Here is a 22189-nt window from a genome sequence, read left to right as displayed (position 1 = left end):
TTTTCTTAATCCTGCTCTGCAGTAGTTTTTTCCACTATTTTATCTTCCAGGTCACTTATCCGTTCTCCTGCCTCAGTTATTCTGCTATTGATCCCTTCTGAGAATTTTTAATTTCATTTATTGTGTTGTTTATCACTGTTTGTTTGTTCTTTAGTTCTTCTACGTCCTTCTTAAAGGTTTCTTGTATTTTCTCCATTGCATTTCCAAGATTTTGGATCATCTTTACTATCATTATTCTGTATTCTTTTCCAGGTAGACTGCCTATTTCCTCTTCATATTTTAGGTCTGGTGGGTGTTTGCCTTGCTCCTTCATCTGCTGTGTGGTTCTTTGTCTTCTCATTTTGCTTAACTTACTGTGATTGGGGTCTCCTTTTCACAGGCTGCAGGTTCGTAGTTCCCGTTGTTTTTGGTGTCTGTCCCCAGTGGCTAAGGTTGGTTCAGTGGGTTGTGTAGGCTTCCTGGTGGAGGGGACCAGTGCCTGTGTTCCGGTGGATGAGGCTGTATCTTGTCTTTCTGGTGTGCAGGTCCACGTCTGTTGGTGTGTTTTGGGGTGTCTGTGGCCTTATTATGGTTTTAGGCAGCCTCTCTGCTAATGGATGGGTTTGTATTCGTGTCTTGCTAGTTGTTTGGCATAGGGTGCCCAGCACTGTAGTTTGCTGGTTGTTGAGTGAAGCTGGGTCTTGGCATTGAGATGGAGATCTCTGGGAGATTTTCGCCATTTGATGTTACATGGAGCTGGGAGGTCTCTTGTGGACCAGTGTCCTGAACTTGGCTCTCCCACCTCAGAGGCACAGCCCTGATGCCTGGCTGGAGCACCAAGAGCCTGTCATCCACATGGCTCAGAATAAAAGGGAGAAGAAAAAGGAAGAAAGAAAGAAGAAGATAAAATAAAATAAAATAAAGTTATTAAAATAAAAATAAAAAAATAATTATTTAAAAAATTATTTTTAAAACGTAATAAAAAATTTTTTTAAAAAAAGAGAGAAAGAAAGAAGAGAGCAACCAAACCAAAAAACAAATCCACCAATGATAACAGTGCTAAAAACTATATTAAAAAAAATACAGACAGAACCCTAGGACAGATGGTAAAAGCAAAGCTATACTGACAAAATCACACACAGAAGCATACACATACGCACTCACAAAAAGAGAAAAAGGGAAAAAAATATATATATCGTTGCTCCCAAAGTCCACCTCCTCAATTTGGGATGATTCATTGTCTATTCAGGTATTCCACAGATGCAGGGTACATCAAGTTGATTGTAGAGATTTAATCCGCTGCTCCTGAGGCTGCTGGGAGAAATTCCCCTTTCTCTTCTTTGTTCACACAGCTCCTGGGGTTCATCTTTGGACTTGGACCCGCCTCTGCATGTAGGTCTCCTGAGGGTGTCTGTTCTTTGCTCAGACGGGACGGGGTTAAAGGAGCAGCTGGTTAGGGGGCTCTGGCTCACTCACGCCTGGGGGAGGGAGGGGTATGGAGTTTGGGGCAAGCCTGTGGTGGCAGAGGCCTGCGTGACTTTGAACCAGTCTGAGGCGCCGTGTGTTCTCCTGGGCAATTTGTCCCTGGATCACGGGACCCTGGCAGTGGCGGGCTCCACAGGTTCCCGGGAAGGGAGGTGTGGAGAGTGACCTGTGCTCGCACACAGGCTTTTTGGTGGTGGCAGCAGCGGCCTTAGCATCTCATGCCCATCTCTGGGGTCCGCGCTGATAGCCGCGGCTCGCGCCCGTCTCTGGAGCTCCTTTAAGCGGTGCTCTTAATCCCCTCTCCTGGCGCACCAGGGATCAAAGAGGCAAGAAAAAGTCTCTTGCCTCTTCGGCAGCTCCAGACTTTTTCCCGGACTCGCTCCCGGCTAGCTGTGGTGCACTGGTCCCTTCAGGCTCTGTTCACGCAGCCAACCCCAGTCCTCTCCCTGGGGTCTGACCTCCAAAGCCCGAGCCTCAGCTCCCAGCCCCCGCCGGCCCCGGCGGGGGAGCAGACAAGCCTCTCGGGCTGGTGAGTGCTGGTCGGCACTGATCCTCTGTGTGGGAATCTCTCCTCTTTGCCCTCCGCACCCCTGTTGCTGCACTTTCTTCCGTGGCTCTGAAGCTTCCCCGCAACCCCGTCCACTCCCCCGTCTCCACCCGCAAAGGGGCTTCCTAGTGTGTGGAAACTTTTCCTCCTTCACAGCTCCCTCCCACTGGTGCAGGTCCCATCCATATTCTTTTGTTTCTGTTTTTTCTTTTTTGTTTTGCCCTACCCAGGTACGTGGGGAGTTTCTTGCCTTTTGGAGGTCTGAGGTCTTCTGCCAGCGTTCAGTAGGTGTTCTGTAGGAGTTGTTCCACATGTAGATGTATTTCTGATGTATTTGTGGGGAGGAAGGTGATCTCCACGTCTTACTCTTCCACCATTTTTAAGCTCCCCTCTCCGTGACTCTATGTTTAATTGTTTGAGGACCTACCAGACCATTTTCCAAAGTGGCTGCACCATTTTATATCGTCACCAGTAGTGTATAAGGCTTCTGATTTCTCCACCAGCATGCCAACACTTGTATTATCTGACTTTTTGATTCTAGCCATCCTTCTGAGTGTACAGTGATATCCCATTGTGGTTTTGATTTCCTGATGACTGATTTTTTTTTTTTTAATTTATTTATTTATTATTTATTTTTGGCTGTGTTGGGTCTTCGTTGCTGCATGCGGGCTTTCTGTAGTTGTGGCGAGGGAGGGCTACTCTTTGTTGCGGTGTGCGGGCTTCTCATTGTGGTGGCTTCTCTTGTTGCAGAGCACAGGCTCTAGGCACTAGGGCTTCAGTAGTTGTGGCACGTGGGCTCAGTTGTTGTGGCTCGTGAGCTCTAGAGCGCAGGCTCAGTAGTTGTGGCGCATGGGCTGAGTTGCTCCGTGGCATGTGGGATCTTCCTGGAGCAGGGCTCGAACCCCTGTTCCCTGCATTGGCAGGTGCATTCTTAACCACTGCACCAGCAGGGAAGTCCCAGTGACTGATTTTCTTGACAACTAATGGTATTGAGCATTTTTTCATATGCCTGTTGGCGATTTGTACGTATTTTTTTGAGGAATGTCTATTTAGATCCTTTGCCCAATTTTTAATTATTTTTTAAATTAAGTCATAAGAGTCCTTCTAGATGCAGGTCCCTGATCAGATATATGACTTGCAAATATTTTCTCCCATTCTGTGGGTTTTTTCCTTTTTTCAGTAGCATCCTTTGAAGTACTTTTTTTTTTAACTTTCATGAGGTACAATTTATCTATTTTTCTTTTGTTGTTCCTGCTTCTCATATCATATCTAATAACTGCCAATCCAAAGTCCTAAAGGTTTACTCCTATGTTTTCTTCTAAAGAGTTTTGTAGTTTTAGTTCTTACATGTAGGTCTTTGATCCATTTTGAGTTAACTTTTGTATGTGGTATGAAGTAGGGTCCAACTTCATTATTTTCCATGTGGCTGTACAGATCCATTTGTTTAAAAAAGCTATTCTTGGGAATTCCCTGGTGGTCCGTTGGTTAGAACTCTGTGCTTTCACTGCTGAGGGCGCGGGTTCAATCCCTGGTCAGGGAACTAAGATCCCAAAAGCCACGCAGCACAGCCAAAAAGAAAAGAAAATAAGTTATTCTTTCCCCATTGGATGGTCTTTGTCTCCTTGTGGAAAATTGTTGACCATAGACACATGGTTTTATTTCAGGAAATGTTAGTCTCCAAATGTGTTCTTCTTCTTCTTTTTTTTTTTGTGTGTGTGTGTGTTTGTGTGTGCTCTTCTTTTTCAAGATTGTTTTGGTTATTCTGGATCCCTTGAATTTCCACATGAATTTTAGGATCAGCCTGTTAGTTTCTGAAAAAAGAAAAAAGCCAGCTGGGATTCTGATAGGGATTGTGTTGAATATATAGATCATTTTGAGGGGTATTGCCATTTTAACAATGTCAAGTCTTCTAATCCATGAACGTGGAATATTTTTCCATTTATTTACATCTTCCTTACTTTCTTTCAATGATGTTTCATAGTTTTCAGTGTACAAGTCCTGCACTTCTTTAATTTAATCCTAAATAGTTTATTTTTGATGCTATTATAAATGGAATTGTTTTCTTAATCTTATTCTCATTTTGCTCATGGCTATTGTATAGAAATAGAATTGATTTTTGTACATGAATATTATTAAACTTTTTTATTAGTTCTAATGGTATTTTACTGGAATCCCTAGGAATTTTATTTACAAGATCACATTGTGTATTAATAGACAAGAAAGATTGTCTTGCAAGATTGTCTTGCAATCAGACAAGAAAAAGAAATAAAGTGCATCCAAATTGGAAGGGAAGAAATAAAACTCAGTGTTTCCAGATGACATGATACTATATATAAGAAACCCTAAAGTCTCCACCAAAAAAGTATTAGAACTAATAAATGAATTCAGTAAAGTTGCAAGATACAAGATTAATATACAGAAATCTGTTGCTTTTCTATACACTAATAATGGACTATCAGAAAGATAAAGCAAGAAAACAATCGTGAATAAAATCACATCAAAAAGAATAAAATACCTAGGAATAAACTTAACCAAGGAGGTGAAAGACCTATACTCTGAAAACTATAAAACATTGATGAAGGAATTTGAAAATGATACAAAGAAATGGAAAGACATCCCATGTTCTTGGATTGGGAGAATTAACATTGTTTAAAATGTCCATTCTACCCAAAGTGATCTACAGATTTAAGGCAATCCTTATCAAAATACCCATGGCATTTTTCACAGAACTTGAACAAATAATCCTAACATTTTTATGGAATCACAAGAGACCCCGAACTGCCAAAGCAATCTTGAGAAAAAAGAACAAAGCTGGGGTATCATGCTCCCTGACTTCAGACTGTACTACAAAGCTACTGATACTCAACAAGTGTATAGAAGACATAAATAACACTATCAACCTACTTGATGTAATGGATATTTATAGAATGCTCTACCCAACAACACCAGAATACACATTTATTGTGATCAAAACAACACATTTATTTGTAATCTAAACAACATGGTACTGGCAAAAAAATAGACACATAGATCAATGGAACAGAATAGAGAACCCAGAAATAAACCCATGCACCTACGGTCAATTAATCTATGACAAAGGAGGCAAGAATACACAATGAAAAAAAGACAGTCTCTTCAATAAGTGGTGCTGGGAAAACTGTACAGCCACATGTAAAAGAATGAGATTAGAGCATTTCCTCACACCATACACAAAAATAAACTAAAAATGGATTAAAGACCTAAACGTAAGACCTAAAACCATAAAACTTCTAGAAGAGAACTTAGGCAGAACACTCTTTGACATAAATCATAGCAATATTTTTTGGATCTGTCTCCTACAGCAAAAGAAATAAAAGCAAAAATAAACAAATGGGACCTAATTAAACATAAAAACTTTTGCACAGCAAAGGAAACCATTGACAAAACGAAGAGAAAAGCTATGGAATGGGAGAAAATATTTGCAAATGATATGATCAATAAGGGGTTAATATCCAAAATATATAAAGAGCTCATACAGCTCAGCATCAAGAAAAAAACCAGGGCTTCCCTGGTGGCGCAGTGGTTGAGAATCTGCCTGCCAATGCAGGGAACATGGGTTCGAGCCCTGGTCTGGGAAGATCCCACATGCCACGGAGCAACTAGGCCCGTGAGCCACAACTACTGAGCCTGCACGTCTGGAGCCTGTGCTCTGCAACAAGAGAGGCTGTGATAGTGAAGAGGCCCGCCACCGCGATGAAGAGTGGCCCCCACTTGCCACAACTAGAGAAAGCCCTCACACAGAAACGAAGACCCAACACAGCAAAAAAAATAAATAAATATAAAATAAATAAATAAATAAAAGTAAATGGAAGAACAAAAAAAAGAAAAGAAAAAAACCAGCAACCCAATTAAAAATGGGCAGAAGTCCTAAATAGACATTTTTCCCAAGAAGACATACAGATGGCTAACAGGCACATGAAAAGATGCTTGGGTTTCCCTGGTGGTGCAGTGGTTGAGAATCTGCCTGCCAATGCAGGGGACACGGGTTCGAGCCCTGGTCTGGGAAGATCCCACATGCTGCAGAGCAACTAGGCCCGTGAGCCACAACTACTGAGCCTGCGCGTCTGGAGCCTGTGCTCCGCAACAAGAGAGGCCACGATAGTGAGAGGCCCGCACACCGTGATGAAGAGTGGCCCCCACTTGCCGCAACTAGAGAAAGCCCTCGCACAGAAACGAAGACCCAACACAGCCATAAATAAATAAATAAATAAATAAATAAATAAATAAATAAATAAATAAATAAATGAGTTCCTTTAAAAAAAAAAGATGCTCAACATCACTAATCATTAGAGAAATGCAAATCAAAACCACAATGAGATATCATCTCACACCTGTTAGAATGTCTACAAATAACAAATGTTGGTGGGGATGTGGAGAAAAGGGAACCCTTGTACACTGTTGGTGGGAATGTAAATTGGTGCAGCCACTATGGAAAACAGTATAAGGTTCCTCAAAAAAGTAAAAATAGAACTACCATATGATCATGCAATTCCCTCCTGGGCATGTATCTACAAAAAAAGAAGACAATAATTCAAAAAGATACATGCACCCCAATGTTCATAGCAGGATTATTTATAATAGCCAAGATATGGAAGCAACGTAAGTGTCTATCAACAGATGAATGGGTAAAGAAGATGTGGTGTAATATATAAAATGGAATATTACTCAGCCATAAAAAAGAATGAAATTCTGCCATTTGCAACAACTTGGATGGACTTAGAGAATATTACCCTTAGTGAAATAAGTAAGACAGAGAAAGACAAATACTCTATGTTATCCCTTATATGTGGAATCTAAAAAATAAAACAAACCAATGTACATAACGAAGCAGAAACAGATTCACAGATACAGAGGACAAACTAGTGGTTGCCACTGGGGAGAGTGAAGCAGGGAGGAGGCAGGACAGGAGTATGGGATTAAGAGATACAAACTACTATGTATAAAATAGATAAGCAACAAGGATATATTGTACAGCACAGTGAAATATAGCCATTGTTTTGTAATAACTTTGAGTGTAAGCTATAAAAATATTGAATCACTATGTTGTATACCCAAAACTAATATAATATTGTAAATCAACTATACTTCAATTTAAAAAACATACTTTTAAATAATCAAATGGGTCGAAGAGAAATTCGCAAGGGAAATTAGAAATAGTTTGAATGGAAGTAAATGAAAACACAGCATACAAAAATTTGGAGGATACAGCTAAAGCAGTGTTTAGACAAAACTTTGTAGAAATAAATGCCTCTGTTAGAAAAAGAAAGATCTTAAATAAGCCTCCACCTTAGGGGAAAAATTAGCAAATTGAACCAACTCAAGCAGAATGAAAGGAATAATATAAGAGCAGAAGTCAATAAGATTTAAAACAGAAAATAATAGATAAAATTGATGAAACCGAAAGCTGTATTGTTGTTGTTGTTTGAAAAGACCAGTGCAGTTGAGAAAACTCTAGCCAGGCAGATCAAGACACCAATTAACAATATCAAGAATGATAGTGTAGACATCACTACAGATGCTAGAGACATTAAAAAAAAGATAACAAGGGAATATTCTGAACAAATTTATGCCCATTAATTTGAAGGGTTAGATGAGATTGACAAATTCCTTGAAAGTCAAACTACCAAAGCTCCCACAAAAAGAAATAGATAACCTGAATTGTCCTATACCCATTGAATTCATACTTTAAAATCCCCTAACAGAAAACCCCACTAGGGAATTCTACCAAATATTTAAAGATGTAATACCAATTCCGTATAAACTCTTCCAGAAAGTAGAGGAGGACACACGTCCCAGCTCACTTTATAAGATCAGTATTACCTTGATACCAATACTAGACAAAAAATGAGCAAAGAAATCTATGGACCAGTATTCCTCATGAAAATAGATGCAGAAATCCTCAACAAAATATCATCAAATTTAATTTAGTAAAACATGAAAAGGATAATAGATTATAACCAAGTAAATTTTATCCTGGGTTCAGCATTGTAAACTCAATCATTTAATTCACCATATCAACAGATTAAGTGACAAGACTCAACATCCATTTATTATAGAAACTCTCAGCTAAACAGGAATAGTAGGGGAGTTCCTCAAGCTGATAAAGGCCATCCACAAAAATGAAACCTACAGCTAATGTCATTTTTAATGATGAAAGACTGAATGCTTTCCCTCTAAGGACATAAACAAGTCAAGGATGTCTACTCTCACCACTCCTGGTCATCATCATCCTGGTGGTCCTAGCCAATGCAATAAGGCAAGCAAAAGAGTGGGAAAAGACATATAGAGTGAAAAAGATCAAATAAAACTATCTGTATTTGCAGAGGACACATGATTCTCTATATAGAAAGTCCAAAGAATCTACAAAAAAGTTATGTGAACTAATAAATGAGTTAAGCAAGTCACAGTATACAGGTCAATATTCAAAAGTTGATTATAGTTCTACATGCTATCACTGAAGTTCAATAACAAAAAATACCCATTAATAGTGATAGAAGTCAAAATAGTTGTTAACTCTGCAAAGGTGGTATTGACTAGAAAGGAGCACGAGTGTTGGAAGTGTTCTATATCATGATCTGGGTAGTGGTTATATGGGTTTGAACATATATAAAAATTCATCACCCTGTTTGTTTAAGATTAATGCACTTCACTCAGTTTATTGTATGTATGCTATACCTCCAAACTTTTGAAAACGTTCAGTCTAACAAGGGTGATTGGAAACCATCTCACATAGTATGGTAGATGCCACCTGATACAAGATTCTGCCCATGGCGATAACCAAGAAATATTGTTGACTGACTAAATGAAACAGTTTGGAAACTTTCCCTAACTTTGTTTAAAATAAAACCACAGTTGGTTTATATTGCACTGTATTTTCTGGTTAACTCAGTCATTAAAGTAAGGCAGGTAAACGTATTTGAATAGATAGCAACAAGACTTTTCCAGGCTATTTCGGAATATCATGGTAATAATTTCAGGAAATGTAGACAACTCCAGTGAATGCATTTCAGTGTGTGAAAGTATTGGTGAGTTTATAGATTTTAAAATGTAAAAGATCTGTCTACAGGAGCTGGGATAACCTTCAAATTATAAGTAAAATTAATTTTCCTCAATAGGAAAATCTCTCCAGAAGAGAGATTAGAATAGAAGAGAATGTAATAACAGAGAATGTTGCATTTTTGCCTCTTTCTTAGGGGACTTCTCAGGTGATCCATGTGAGACATTGCTTCTGCTGTATGAGTTTGAAGTTAAAGCCAAAATGAATGACCCATTACTGGACAGCTTCCTGGAATCAGTGTGGGAACTGCCTCATTTAGGAAGTGGAACATTGGAAACAATCGCATGTAAGAGCTATATTTATGTTTTTGGAAGGCTGGTACCCATTTAAATCGTACTACTCTTTTCTTTCTTCTCTCTCTTCTCTCTTTCCTCCAGGTGGGAAGCAATGTATCCTCATAGCACTTTGTTTCCCCTTCTCTAATGGCATTCTTGAACTATTTTGTATTATAATCATTTGTGCATTTATCTTTTTCTTTATATGAGATTATAGGCTCTTTAGGGTCATGAGCAATAATTACTTGTATTTGTTGTACTTATAAACCCTAGCAAAGTGCATTGCCCATAATAGGTGCTCATATTTATATTATGTGTAGAATCGAATAATATAACTACACAATAGAGGTAGCTCAAACTTCAGAAAGTTAGTTTTGCTCAGCTAGTTAGAAATAGACAATCAGCTGCTTCGCCAATCAAAAGTGATACACTCTTCACCGTTTATGAAAGTGTACAGAGAAATATTGGTGATATTTTTAACACAGTTGCCAACCTCAAATTTGTCATTGGGCTATAAGTAGTATTTGGGGGCTCAGAGCCTCTATGGGGATATACTGCAAGAAATGGCCTCATTATGTTCCCTTTATATCTTTCACCCTCCTCAGGAACCTATGTGTGGCTAATAAAGGTATTAGGTAGCCCCAAGTGCACAAGAGTCACATTTGCCTTTCCTTGTCTTGCCAAGACAGAATTTCTAGGGACGTGGAGCTGGTGGCGTATACTTTATAGACATGTGAAGGTGACCACTGTTCCTTGTATAATGGAACTCCAATTCTAGAGGCCTGGTAGATGCGTCTAGAAGTTTTAGGGGTTTTATCTCTGATACTTACTCTTATGTCAAGTGTTTCCTGTTTTTAATAGTAGGCAGAAACAGTATATTTAGTATAAATCTGTTTTTGGTTAGTACCCTTTTACTTATCTGCTTTCTGTTTCCTTCTTAGTGTGCCCCTCCTTCACTTTGGTTCCTAAGATTATTGCTTCACCTGAATGACTATGCGCAGGCTCACAGAAACAGTAGGTTCTCTGTTGATGTTTGCTGAAGAAAAAATATAACCTGGTGATCCTACCATGTTACTCTGCCCAGAAAGTAGAAGCTATCTCTGAAAGCCATGGATTCATCGTTTTATAAAATTCATTTTTGGGTTTTTGTGTTTGTTTATTTGTTTTTGTCATCTGTCTCAGGTCAGCTTCATTAGAGAAAGTCAGTTGTAACGTGGGATGAAAACTGTGATAGATGAGATTATGGTATTCACAATCTTTTTGCTTCCCTTCCTGTAGCATTAGCAATGGAAATGCCTGCACACTATCCTTCTATCGCTGTAAAGGCCTTGAAAAAGGCTGTATTTCTCTACAAAAAGAAAGAATCCATTGATGTTTTGAGATACAGGTTAGTAAATATAATTCAACACTGAATCCTAGCTTTTGATAGCCAAAAGTGCTATAGTCAATGTCCCATAAGTCATCAATCATACTCAACTGACTCAAAAGATGATTGGGTCACTCCTGTAACTCCTGGACTAAAAAGCCCTCAGAACAGCTCCATATTTAGAGTTGTGTGATAGACTGAGGCAAGGTGAAGGAGTCTGGGTTTCCCAAAGGAGAAAAGAAGGAGAAAGTTGCTTTTTTGTGTGAGTCTGTGTATATAATAAAATTACTAATTAAGTGCCTTTCTTTCTTTCATTACTGAATATGCCAAATATACAGAAAAGTACAGAGATTAATATAACAAACACCAGTGTATCCACCACTCAAATTTAACAGATGTTAACATTTTGCTACATTTGCCTCATATATTTTTTTCTAAGCACCTTTCTTTAAGGACCAATAAGTGCTGTACATAATATAAAATAGTATTTATTGAAGATTTTATGTTCTCTACGCCTAGACATGGGGGAAAAATAGATATTGTGTGATTTTTCTCTGGAAAACTTCATTACAGTCTTCCTTTTCTGAGACATGAGAGAGCTCTCCTGGAATTACTCCCAATTTAAATCCCAATTCCCTTCCCCATTTGAGGATGTAACGAGATGCTTTAAAGTATCTGTAGATTAAACCAGCTCATAAAATATAGTAAACAGATACAACTCCTTAGTTCAGGAAACTAAAAAAAAAAAAAAAAAAGTGAAAGACAACCGTAGGCATAATAAAAGGAAGGATTGGTCAGCCCCCTTTATATCTTCAAAAATCTGTCTTCTGAGCTTGGAGGCCAGATAAAATTGAAGGAAGAACAGAAGTGTTTTGAAGCTCTTAGTCTGGGATGAGATCCAGATTTTACTTATCTTAGCCATGAAGTCAATGATTTCTTTCCTTATGGGATGCGTTTTCTCTTTTTGATTTTCAGCAAATGTATGCACAACTTGATTAACCTCTTAGTGCCAGATGGGGTGGTGAATAAAGAGCTCTGTCCCCTGGAAGAAGTTTGGGGCTATTTTGAAGATGCTCTGAGCCTTATTAGACACACTGTAAGTCAAACAATGATATTAAACTTTTAAGCTAATTTTAAAGAATTAAATTATCTTATGTATTAGAAATTACATAGAATAATGCTTTTGATATGAGTTTTAATGTAAATAAATTTGTATTAAAATGTGGTTACACACTATAAAATTTCCCTGGGTTTGTGAAATGTAAATAGTTAAAAGTAGAAAATTTCTAATACAAGTATACTATGGATTAGGTCAAAGTAGCAGTACCATCTGGCATTTTTAATTACTTTGTATTTTCAAAACCTGGTAGAATTATTATTTCCCTGTGATGAGACTAACCCTTTGAAAAAGTTTATTATTATTCCTGCCACTTCTGAGACAGGTAATAGAGTAGAAGGAACAATGAAGACCTGTGTTTTAGTCCCTCCTCTGCTGCTTTTTTTTCTTTTCAGTGCAGGTTTATTCAGTAATTTTTAAATTAGCTTTATTAAGATGTAACTTATATACCGTAATATTCACCTATTATATCTATATAATTCAGTGATTTTTAGTAAATGTATGGTTATGCAGCTGTCACCATAATCCAGTTTTAGAATATTTTCATTACCCCCAAAATTTTCCCATTGCCCATTTGCAGTCAATCCCTGCTCCCATTTTCAGGCCCAGGGAACCACTGATCTGCTTTCTATCTCTATAGATTTTCTCATTCTAGACACATCATATAAATGGAATCATACTTGTGACCTCTTGTGTCTGGTTTCTTTCAGTTTAGCTTACTGTTTTTGAGGTTCACCCATGCTATAGCATGTATCACTATTTCATTCCTTTTTATTGCTGAATAAATAGAATATTTTTATAGTCTGTTGAATTAGTATGTCACATTTTGTTTATGCACTCACTAATTGATAAACATTTTATTTGTTTCCACTTTTTGGCTGTTACAAATAATGCTGCAATGAACAGTTGTGTCTAAGTCTTTGTTTTCAAAGGTTTGTTTTCAGTTTTCTTGAGTACATGAATTAATGGGTCATATGGTAACACTCTATATTTAACTTTTTGAGGAACTGCGATCTGTTTTCCAAAGTTGCTGCACCTTTTACATTCCTACCAGCAGTGTATGAGGGTTCCAACTTCTCCACATCCTTATTAACACTCGTTATTGTCCATCTTTTTTATTATAGCCGTCCTAGTGGGTATGTAATGGTAGCTCATTGTGGTTTTGATTTGAATTTCCTTGATAGCTAACACTGTTGATCATTTTTTCGTGTGCTTATTGACAATTTGTTTATCTTTTTTGGAAAGATATCTATTCAATTATTTTCCCATTTTTAAAATTGGATTCTCAGTAAATTATGTGTTCTTTATGTATTCTAGATACAAATCCTTTATCAAATATACTATTTGTAAATATTTTCTCCCAGTCTCTGGCTTGTCTTTTCATTTTCTTAATGGCAGCATTTAAAAAGCAAATATTCTGAATTTTGATGAAGACCAATATATTATTTTTTCTTTTATGGATCATGTTTTTAGTCATGATAAGAAGTCTTTGCCTATTCCAAATTTACAAAGTTTTTCTTCTATGTTTTCTTGTAGCTTTTATACTTTTATTTCTTACATATAGGTCTGTGATTCATTTTGAGTTAATTTTTGTTTATGGTGTATGAGGTAAGGGTCTAAATGGTTTCTCACTTGTTTGTTTTTGCATATGGATATTCCTCCTCTGCTGTTTGACTTCAGTTTTCTCATTTGTAAAATGGAAATAATACCCTTTCTGACTCCCACACTGAGGTTTTAAGGATCAATTAAAATAATAATATGTGTTGTGAACTTGAACAACTCATACACAGGTAAGGTAGGTAGTATTGTTATTATTAAGGGAGCTATAAAATATTAAGAAGGTCAAATGGCTTGCTTAAAGTCACACAAAAGTCATTATCTGAGTCCATGTTAATATCCAAGGCTCCTGACTTGCCCAACTGCTTCTTCATATACAAATGTCTGCAAATCACAACAGATGGTGGAACAATATAGCAGGGTGACAACCTGGTACAAACTAGCATCATCTTACAGAAACCCAGAATTCTGGAGCTATGTAATTATGGCCTGTGTAAATTTAAGTTTAAAAAAAAAACTTTAGCATTGAACATTTTGGAGATATGTACATCTTTTTTTTCCCCTCATCTTAATTTTCTTTGGGGAAGAAGAGAAAATTAAATTTCTAAGCCATGAGCCTCATCTGGACCTTCAGATGTGTTTGCCATAGTAACAAATACAAACTAAAATTAAATTGTACTATAAATTCAAATTGATCAATTTCCATAGTCGCTATATAAGGCCAAAACTGCTCTGAGCATTTTGTTTTTGCCACTTTTATTCTATCTAATGTATTACTGTTCCATCTCTCCGAATCTTGGGTTGCCTATTAGAGAGGTTAATATTTTTTTACTTTTTTGACCAGCCTCCCATCCATTATTGCTAATTCCCTGAAACATGATGGGATAGTTAGCTTTTCTATACAGACATTAATTTAATAACCCTCTTGGTTCTTTACATAGTATATGTTGCTTTTTACTGTTTGATTGAATGTGCTATGCATCCCTTTTGTTTTAAATACTTGGAAAAATATTTGCCCTTATTTGACTTTTCTGATGACCAGTCACTCATTCATTATTTATTAAGCAGATAACCTTTATCAAGTGCCTCCATACGGTGGCAAAATGGCTATTGCACAAATATAAAACCTCAAGCCCACACTATCATACTTTACATTTTACAAAGCATTCTTACATCCATTATTTCATTTGACAGCCTGCCCCCCAGTAATTCTGTGAAGTAGGCAATGCTGGTATTATCCTTGATATACAAATGAGGAAATTTTTAAGATTCAAAAAAGTCAAGTTACCAATTTGCCTAAGTTCATATGGCTAACGAATGAAAATCAGAACTAGAACCGTCTGACCTCAGTCCCAGGGCTCTTTCCACCAGAACACACGTCTTATTTACCTGCTCTTGCTAGAAATTTCAGTTCAAGGAAGAGGCTCAAGTGGGTATCTAGTACACTTTTTGCCTAGCCCTATATCCCAAAGATTTTCTCCTCTTTTTTTAAGTTTTATAGTTTTATATTTGACATTTAAGTTCATAATACATTTTAAGTTAATTTTTGTATGAGGTGTGAGATTTAGGTTGAGGTTCATTTTTGCTATGGTATCTAGTTGCTCTAGCACCATTTGTTGACAAGGCTGTCTTTCCTCCGTTAAATTGCTTTTGTACTTTTGACAAAAAATCAGTTGGGCATATTTGTGTGAGTCTCTTACTGGGTTCTCTATTTTCTCTATGTGTCAATCCCTCTGCCAGTACCTGATTACTATAGCTACACAATGTCTTAAAAGCAAGTAGAGTGATTGTACCCACTTTATTGTTATTAGCTGTCTAGTTCCTTTGCCTTTCTATATTCATTTTAGAATAATCTTGTCTAAATCTACAAAAATTCCTCCTGGGATTTTGATAGGAATTGCATTAAGCTGTATTTGTTTCCTAGAACTGTGATAACAAATTAGCACAAACTGGGTGACATATAACAAGAGAAATTTATTCTCTCACAGTTCTGGAGGCTAGAAGTCTGAAATCAAGGTGTCAGTAGGCCATACTCTTTCTGAAGGCTCTATGGGGAGGATCCTTCTTTGCTTCTTCCTGTCTTTTTGTGGTTGTTGGCAAACCTTGGCATTCCTTGGCTTATAGATTCATAACTCCAGTCTCTGTCACCACATGGCATTCTCCCTCTGTCTTTCTCTTTTTCTTATAAGTACACAGCCATTATTGGATTAAGGGTCCACTCTACTTCAGTATGATCTCATCTTAACTTAGTTACATCTGCAGTGACCCTATTTCCAAATACGGTCACATGATGAAGTACCAGGAAGGACATGAATTTTGGGGGAGGACTCCATCGAACCTAGTACACTGTATATCAAGAACTGACATCTTTAATTATATCTCAATTTAAAAAAAGAATTGACATCTTTATTATATCGAATGTTCCAGTCCATGAACAGGGTATGTCTCTTCATTTATTTAGATTTTTTATTTCTTTCATCAGCATTATGTAGTTTTCAGCATACAAATCCTGTACATGTATTGTTAGATTTATATGTAAGTGCTGTGGGTTTTTTTTTTTTTTGAGTGATTGTAAGTGGTGTCCTGTGTTAATTTCTAGTATGAAGAAATGCAGTTGATATTTCTGTGTTTATTTTGTATCCCACAACCTTGCTGAACTCACTCATTTCAGGAATTTTCTTTGAAGATTCCTTAGGATTTCCTATGTAAACAACCATGTCATCTGCAAATAGGGACAGTTTTATTTCTTCCTTTCCAATCTATATGCCTTCTCTTTCCTTTTCTTGCCTTACTGCGCAGACTAGAACTTTCAGCACCATGTTAGTTAAGAGTAATGAGAGTGGATATTCTTGCCTTGTTCACTCTCTTAGGGGGAAAACATTCAGTCTTTCACCATTAAGTATAATGTTAGCCGTAGGATTTTTGTAGAAGCTCTTTATCAAGTTGAGGAAGTTCCCACTATTCCTTTTTTCTGAGAGTTTCATGAATGAGTATTGAATTTTGTCACATGCTTTTCCTGCATCAATTGATATGATCATGTGATTTTTCTTCTTTAACCTGTTAATATGGGGGATTACATTGATTGATTTCAAATACTGAACCAGCCTTGCATCGTTAGAATAAATCCCACATGGTCATAGTGTATAATTCTTTTTTTTTCTTAACATTTTTATTGGAGTATAATTGCTTTACAATGGTGTGTTAGTTGCTGCTTTATAACAAAGTGAATCAGTTATACATATACATATGTTCCCATATCTCTTCTCTCTTGCGTCTCCCTCCCTCCCATAATTCTTTTTATATATTGCTGAACTCTGTTTGCTAGCATATTGTTAAAGATTTTTTATCTATATTCATGTGGGATATTGGTCAGTAGTTTTTTTTCTGCACAGTCTTTGGTTTTGGTATCAGGGTAATACTAGATTCATAAAATGAATTGCAGCGTGTTTCCTCATATTTTTGGAAAAGATTGTGTAGAATTTATGTCAGTTCTTTTCTAAATGTTTGGTAGAATTCTGCAGTGTAACTGGGCCTGGAGATTTTTTTCAAGAGTTTAAAACTACATATTCTATTTCCTTAATAGTTATAGACTGTTCACATTATCTATTTTATATTGGGTGATTTGTGGTAATTTGTGTTTTTCAGTGAAGTGACCCGTTTCATCTAAGTTGTCAAAATTTTTTTATATATAAATTAGTATGACCAAGGCTGACAACATCAGCATTTTATTTTATTTTTTAAAATTTATTTTACTTATTTATTTTTGTCTGCATTGGGTCTTTATTGCTTCATGCGGGCTTTCTCTAGTTGCAGCAAGTAGGGGCTACTCTTCGTTGCAGTGCACGGGCTTCTTACTGTGGTGACTTCTCTTGTTGCAGAGCGTGGGCTCTAGGCACATGGGCTTCAGTAGTTGTGGCATGCAGGCTCTATAGAAGGCAGGCTCAGTAGTTGTGGTGCACGGGCTTAGTTGCTCCGTGGCATGTGGCATCTTCCTGGACCAGAGCTTGAACCCATGCCCCCTGCATTGGCAAGTGGATTCTTAACCACTGCACCACCAGGGAAGTCCCCTAAGTTGTCAAATTTATGTGTATAGAGTTATTTGTATTATTATTCCCTTATTATTCTTTTGATGTGTGCAGGGTCTGTAGTGATATCTACTGTTTTATTCCTGATATTGATAATCTACATCTTCCCTTTTTTTCTCTCTGTCATTCTTGCCAAGAGTTAGTAAATTGTATCCACCTTTTCAAAGAACCATCTCCTCCATTGATTTTCTCTATTGCCTTTGTGTTTTCAGTGTTGTTGATTTCTGCTCTTTATTATTTACTTCTTTCTGCTTGCTTTGCATTTAGTTTGCTCTTCTTTTCTAGGTTCTTGAGATGGGAACTTAAATTATTGAGACCTTTCCTCTTTTCTAATGTATGCATTTAGTGCTGTAAATTTCCCTCACTGAGCTGCTTTAGCTGTAGCCCACAAATTTTGCTATATTGTATTTTCATTTTCATTTACTTCAATGTATTTTTTTAATTTCCTTTGAGACTTCCTCTTTGACCCATAGATTACTTCGAAGTGTATTGTTTAGTTTCTAAGTGTTTAGAGATTTTCCTATTATCTTTCTGTTATTGAATTCTAGTTTTATTCCATTGTGGTCAGAGAACACAACTTGTATAATGTCAGTTATTTAAACTTTTTGAGATTTATTTTATGGCCCAGGATATGATCTTAGTAAATGTTCCATGGGCACTTGAAAAGAATGTGTATTCTGCTGTTGTTGGGAGGAGTAGTCTATAAATGTTGATTAGATCTCACTGGTTCATGGTGTTGCCAAGTTCTTGTATACTTTTCCTTATTTTCTGACTAATTGTTCTATTATTTGTTGAGCAGGCATATTGAAATCTTCAGCTATAACTGTGGAGTTATCTAGCCCTTCTCAATCCTATTGGTTTTTGCTTCATATTTTGTAACTCTGTTATTGGATGCATACACATTTATGATTGCTATGTCTTCTTTGTGGATTTCACCTTTTATCATTGTATAATGTTCCTCTATGTCTCAAGTAATTTTCTTTGCTCTGAAATCTACAATAACTACTATAATATTGCCACTCTTGCTATCCTTTGATTACTGTTTATATAATATACCTATTTCCATCCTTTTACTTTCAACCTGCCTATAATGTTATATTTGAAGGAACTTTCTTGTAGCCAGCATATAGGCAACACATTTTTTAATCCACTTTGCCAATCTCTCTTTTTTAATGTTCTCTCTTTTTTAATTATATTAAAAGTTTCAGGTGTACAACATTATAATTCAACATTGGTATACGGTACAAAGTGATCACCCCAAAAACTCTAGTTACCATCTGTCACCACATAATTGGCTCCCTTTACCACTTTTGCCCAATCCCCAGCATTCTTCCCCTCTGGTAAACACCAATCTAGTCTCTGTATCTATGAGTTTGTTTTCAATTTGTTTTGTTTTTCATTTGTTTTGTTTTTGTTTTTTAGATTCTACATATGAGTGAAATCATAGCCTATTTATCTTTTTTCTTCAGACTCATTTAGCATAATGCCCTCAATCCATGTTGTCACAAATGGCAAGATTTATTCATTTTTATGACTGAGTAGCATTCCATTGTGTGTGTGTGTGTGTACACACACACACACATACACATATATGCCACATCTTTATCCATTTATCCATCCATGGACACTTAGATTTCCCCATATCTCAGCTATTATAAATAATGCTGCAGTGAACATAGGGGTGCATATATCTTTTTGAATTAGTGTTTCATATTCTTTGGATAAATACCCAAAAAAAGTGGAATAGTTGGATAATATGGTAGTCCTAGTCTAAATTTTTAAAAGAATCTCCATAATGTTTTCCATAGTGGCTGTACCAATTTACATTCCAAACAGCAGTGCACAAGGGTCTTCCTTTCTCCACGTGCTCGTCAACACTTATTTGTCTTTTTGAAAATAACCATTCTGACAGGTGTGAGGTGGTACCTCATTGTGATTTTGATTTTCATTTCTCTAATAATTAATGATGTTGAGCATCACTTCATGTATGTGCCTCTTGGACATCTCTATGTATTCTTTGGGAAAATGTCTACTCAGGTCCTCTGCCCATCTTTTTTTTTTAATACATTTATTTATTTATTTATTTATTTATTTATTTATTTATTTATTTATTTATGGCTGCATTGGGTCTTCGTTGCTGCGGGCTTTTGTCTAGTTGCAGTGAGCGGGGGCTACTCTTCATCGCAGTGCATGGGCTTCTCATTGTGGTGGCTTCTCTTGTTGCGGAGCACGGGCTCTAGGCACACAGGCTTCAGTAGTTGTGGCACGCAGGCTCACTAGTTGTGGCTCACAGGCTCTAGAGCACAGGCTCAGTAGTTGTGGTGCATGGGCTCCGCGGCTTGTGGGATCTTCCCAGACCAGGGCTTGAACCTGTGTCCCCTGCATTGGCAGGCGGATTCTTAACCACTGTGCCACCAGGGAAGTCCCTGTTTTCTTATTATTAATTACTGCCTTTTTTTCAGCTTAGAGAATCCCTTTAACATTTCCTGTAAGGCCTTCTTAGTGGTATGAACTCCTAAAGGAGTTAAAGATTTTGCTTATCTGGAAGACTCTTAATCACTCCTTCAATTCTGAGTGATAACCTTGCTGGGTAGAGAATTCATGGTTGGAAGTTTTTTCCTTTCAGCACTTTGAATATGTCATGCCACTCTCTTCTAACCTGTAAGTTTTCTGCTGAAATATCTGCTGATAGTCTTATGTGGTTTCCCTTGTATGTAATAAGTTGTTTTTCTCTTGCTGCTTTTAAGGTTCTCTCTTTATCCTTAACTTTTACCATCTTAAGTATAATATATCTTGGTGTGTTTTTCTTTGGGTTCATCTTATTTGGAACTCTCTGGGTTTCCTGGACCTGGATGTCTGTTTCCTTCCCCAGATGGAGGGTGTTTTCAGCCATTATTTCTTCAAATAATTTTTCCAGCCCTTCTTCTCTCTCTTCTCCTTCTGGGACCCCTTTGATGTTCATATTAATACTCTTGATGTTGTCCAAGAGGTCCCTTAAAATATCTTCACTTTTTTTAAATTCTTTTTTCATTTTGCTGCTCTGAGTGATTTCTATTGCTTTATCTTCCAGCTCACTAATTTGTTCTTCTACTTCATCCAGTCAGCTGTTAAACCCCTCAAGTGTATTTTTTAGCTCAGTTATTACTTCTGTTTGGTTCTTTCTTATATTTTCTCTTCCAGTATCCTCCCAAGTTTGGTGAGCATCTTTGTGACCATTACTTTGAACACTTTATAAGGCAGGTTGTTTATGTCCATTTCATTAAGGTCTTTTTTCTGGGGATTTGTTCTTAGGTTTGGAACATACTCTTCTGTCTCTTCATTTTGTCTGACTCTGTGTTTGTCTATATATATTAGGCAAAACAGCTACCTCCCCTGGTCTTGAAGGAGGGTTCTAGTGTAGCAGATGATCCATGGGGCCTGGAAACACATTCTCCCCTGGACATCAGAGCCAGACACTCAAGAGGTGTCCCTTGTGGGGCCATAGCTGCTAATGGGGAGAGTGAGGCAAGGTGTATGTGCTCACCCCCTTGGTTGTAGCATAGCTGTTTCATGGAAGGTTGGGGATGAGGCACATGCCTGGCCTGGTTGCAGAACAATTGCATGGCATGGGGGTGGACTCAGGGTGCTCTCGTGGCCCAGTTGTGGTGAGATTGCTGCACAGGTGGACAGTACACAGGGTACCTGCCTGGTCTGATTGCATCACAACTGCTGCACTTAGGCAGGTGGGGGGGTAGTGCTCTCACCTAGCCCAGGTGTGATGAAGCTGTTGTGTGAAGTGGGTGGGTGCTCAGGGTGCTCACCCAGTCAGGCTGTTTTGCAGGCTGTGCAGAGCATGCCCAATGGTGTAATCAGGCTAGAGGGAGGGCACCAAAAATGACACCTGCCAGCTCTGTCACCAGCAAGTTAGGATATGACTGCAAAATGTTGTCAGCCACGAAAAGACAACCCTCAGAATGGGAGAAAATATTTGCAAATGAATCAACGGACAAAGGATTAATCTCCAAAATATATAAACAGCTCATGCAGCTTGATATTAAAAAAACAAACAACCCAATCCAAAAATGGGCAGAAGACCTAAATAGACATTTCTCCAAGGAAGACATACAGATGGCCAAGAAGCACATGAAAAGCTGCTCAGCATCACAAATTATTAGAGAAATGCAAATCAAAACTACAGTGAGGTTTCACCTCACACCAGTTAGAATGGGCATCATCAGAAAATCTACAAACAACAAATGCTGGAGAGGGTGTGGAGAAAAGGGAAACCTCTTGCACTGTTGGTGGGAATGTAAACTGATACAGCCACTATGGAGAACAGTCTGGAGGTTCCTTAAAAAACTAAAAATAGAATTACCATATGATCCAGCAATCCCACTACTGGGCATATACCCAGAGAAAACCACAATTCAAAAAGACACATGCACCCCAATGTTCATTGCAGCACTATTTACAATAGCCAGGTCATGGAAGCAACCTAAATGCCCATCAACAGACGAATGGATAAAGAAGATGTGGTACATATATACAATGGAATATTACTCAACCATAAAAAGGAACGAAATTGGGTCATTTGTTGAGATGTGGATGGATCTAGAGACTGTCATACAGAGTGAAGTAAGTCAGAAAGAGGAAAACAAATATCGTATGTTAACGCATATATGTGGAACCTAGAAAAATGGTAC

The 22189-nt window shown here is 37.5% G+C and overlaps 1 protein-coding gene across 1 annotated transcript in view; it reads left to right on the top strand.

Annotated features, from left to right (window-relative positions):
• LOC309620323 (testis-expressed protein 11-like) overlaps positions 1-22189 on the top strand; it is a 156824-nt gene that overhangs the window by 125492 nt on the left and 9143 nt on the right. Inside the window, exons 13-15 of the mRNA XM_082376470.1 lie at positions 9244-9393; positions 10661-10769; positions 11724-11844. Of these exons, the coding sequence (XP_082232596.1) occupies positions 9244-9393; positions 10661-10769; positions 11724-11844 (380 nt within the window). The remainder of the gene's footprint in view (positions 1-9243; positions 9394-10660; positions 10770-11723; positions 11845-22189) is intronic.

The sequence above is a fragment of the Balaenoptera borealis genome, assembly GCF_965194805.1.
Source record: "Balaenoptera borealis genome assembly, chromosome: X".
In the NCBI taxonomy this organism is placed as follows: Eukaryota; Metazoa; Chordata; class Mammalia; order Artiodactyla; family Balaenopteridae; genus Balaenoptera; species Balaenoptera borealis.
This window is presented reverse-complemented; position numbering and strand designations above follow the sequence as displayed.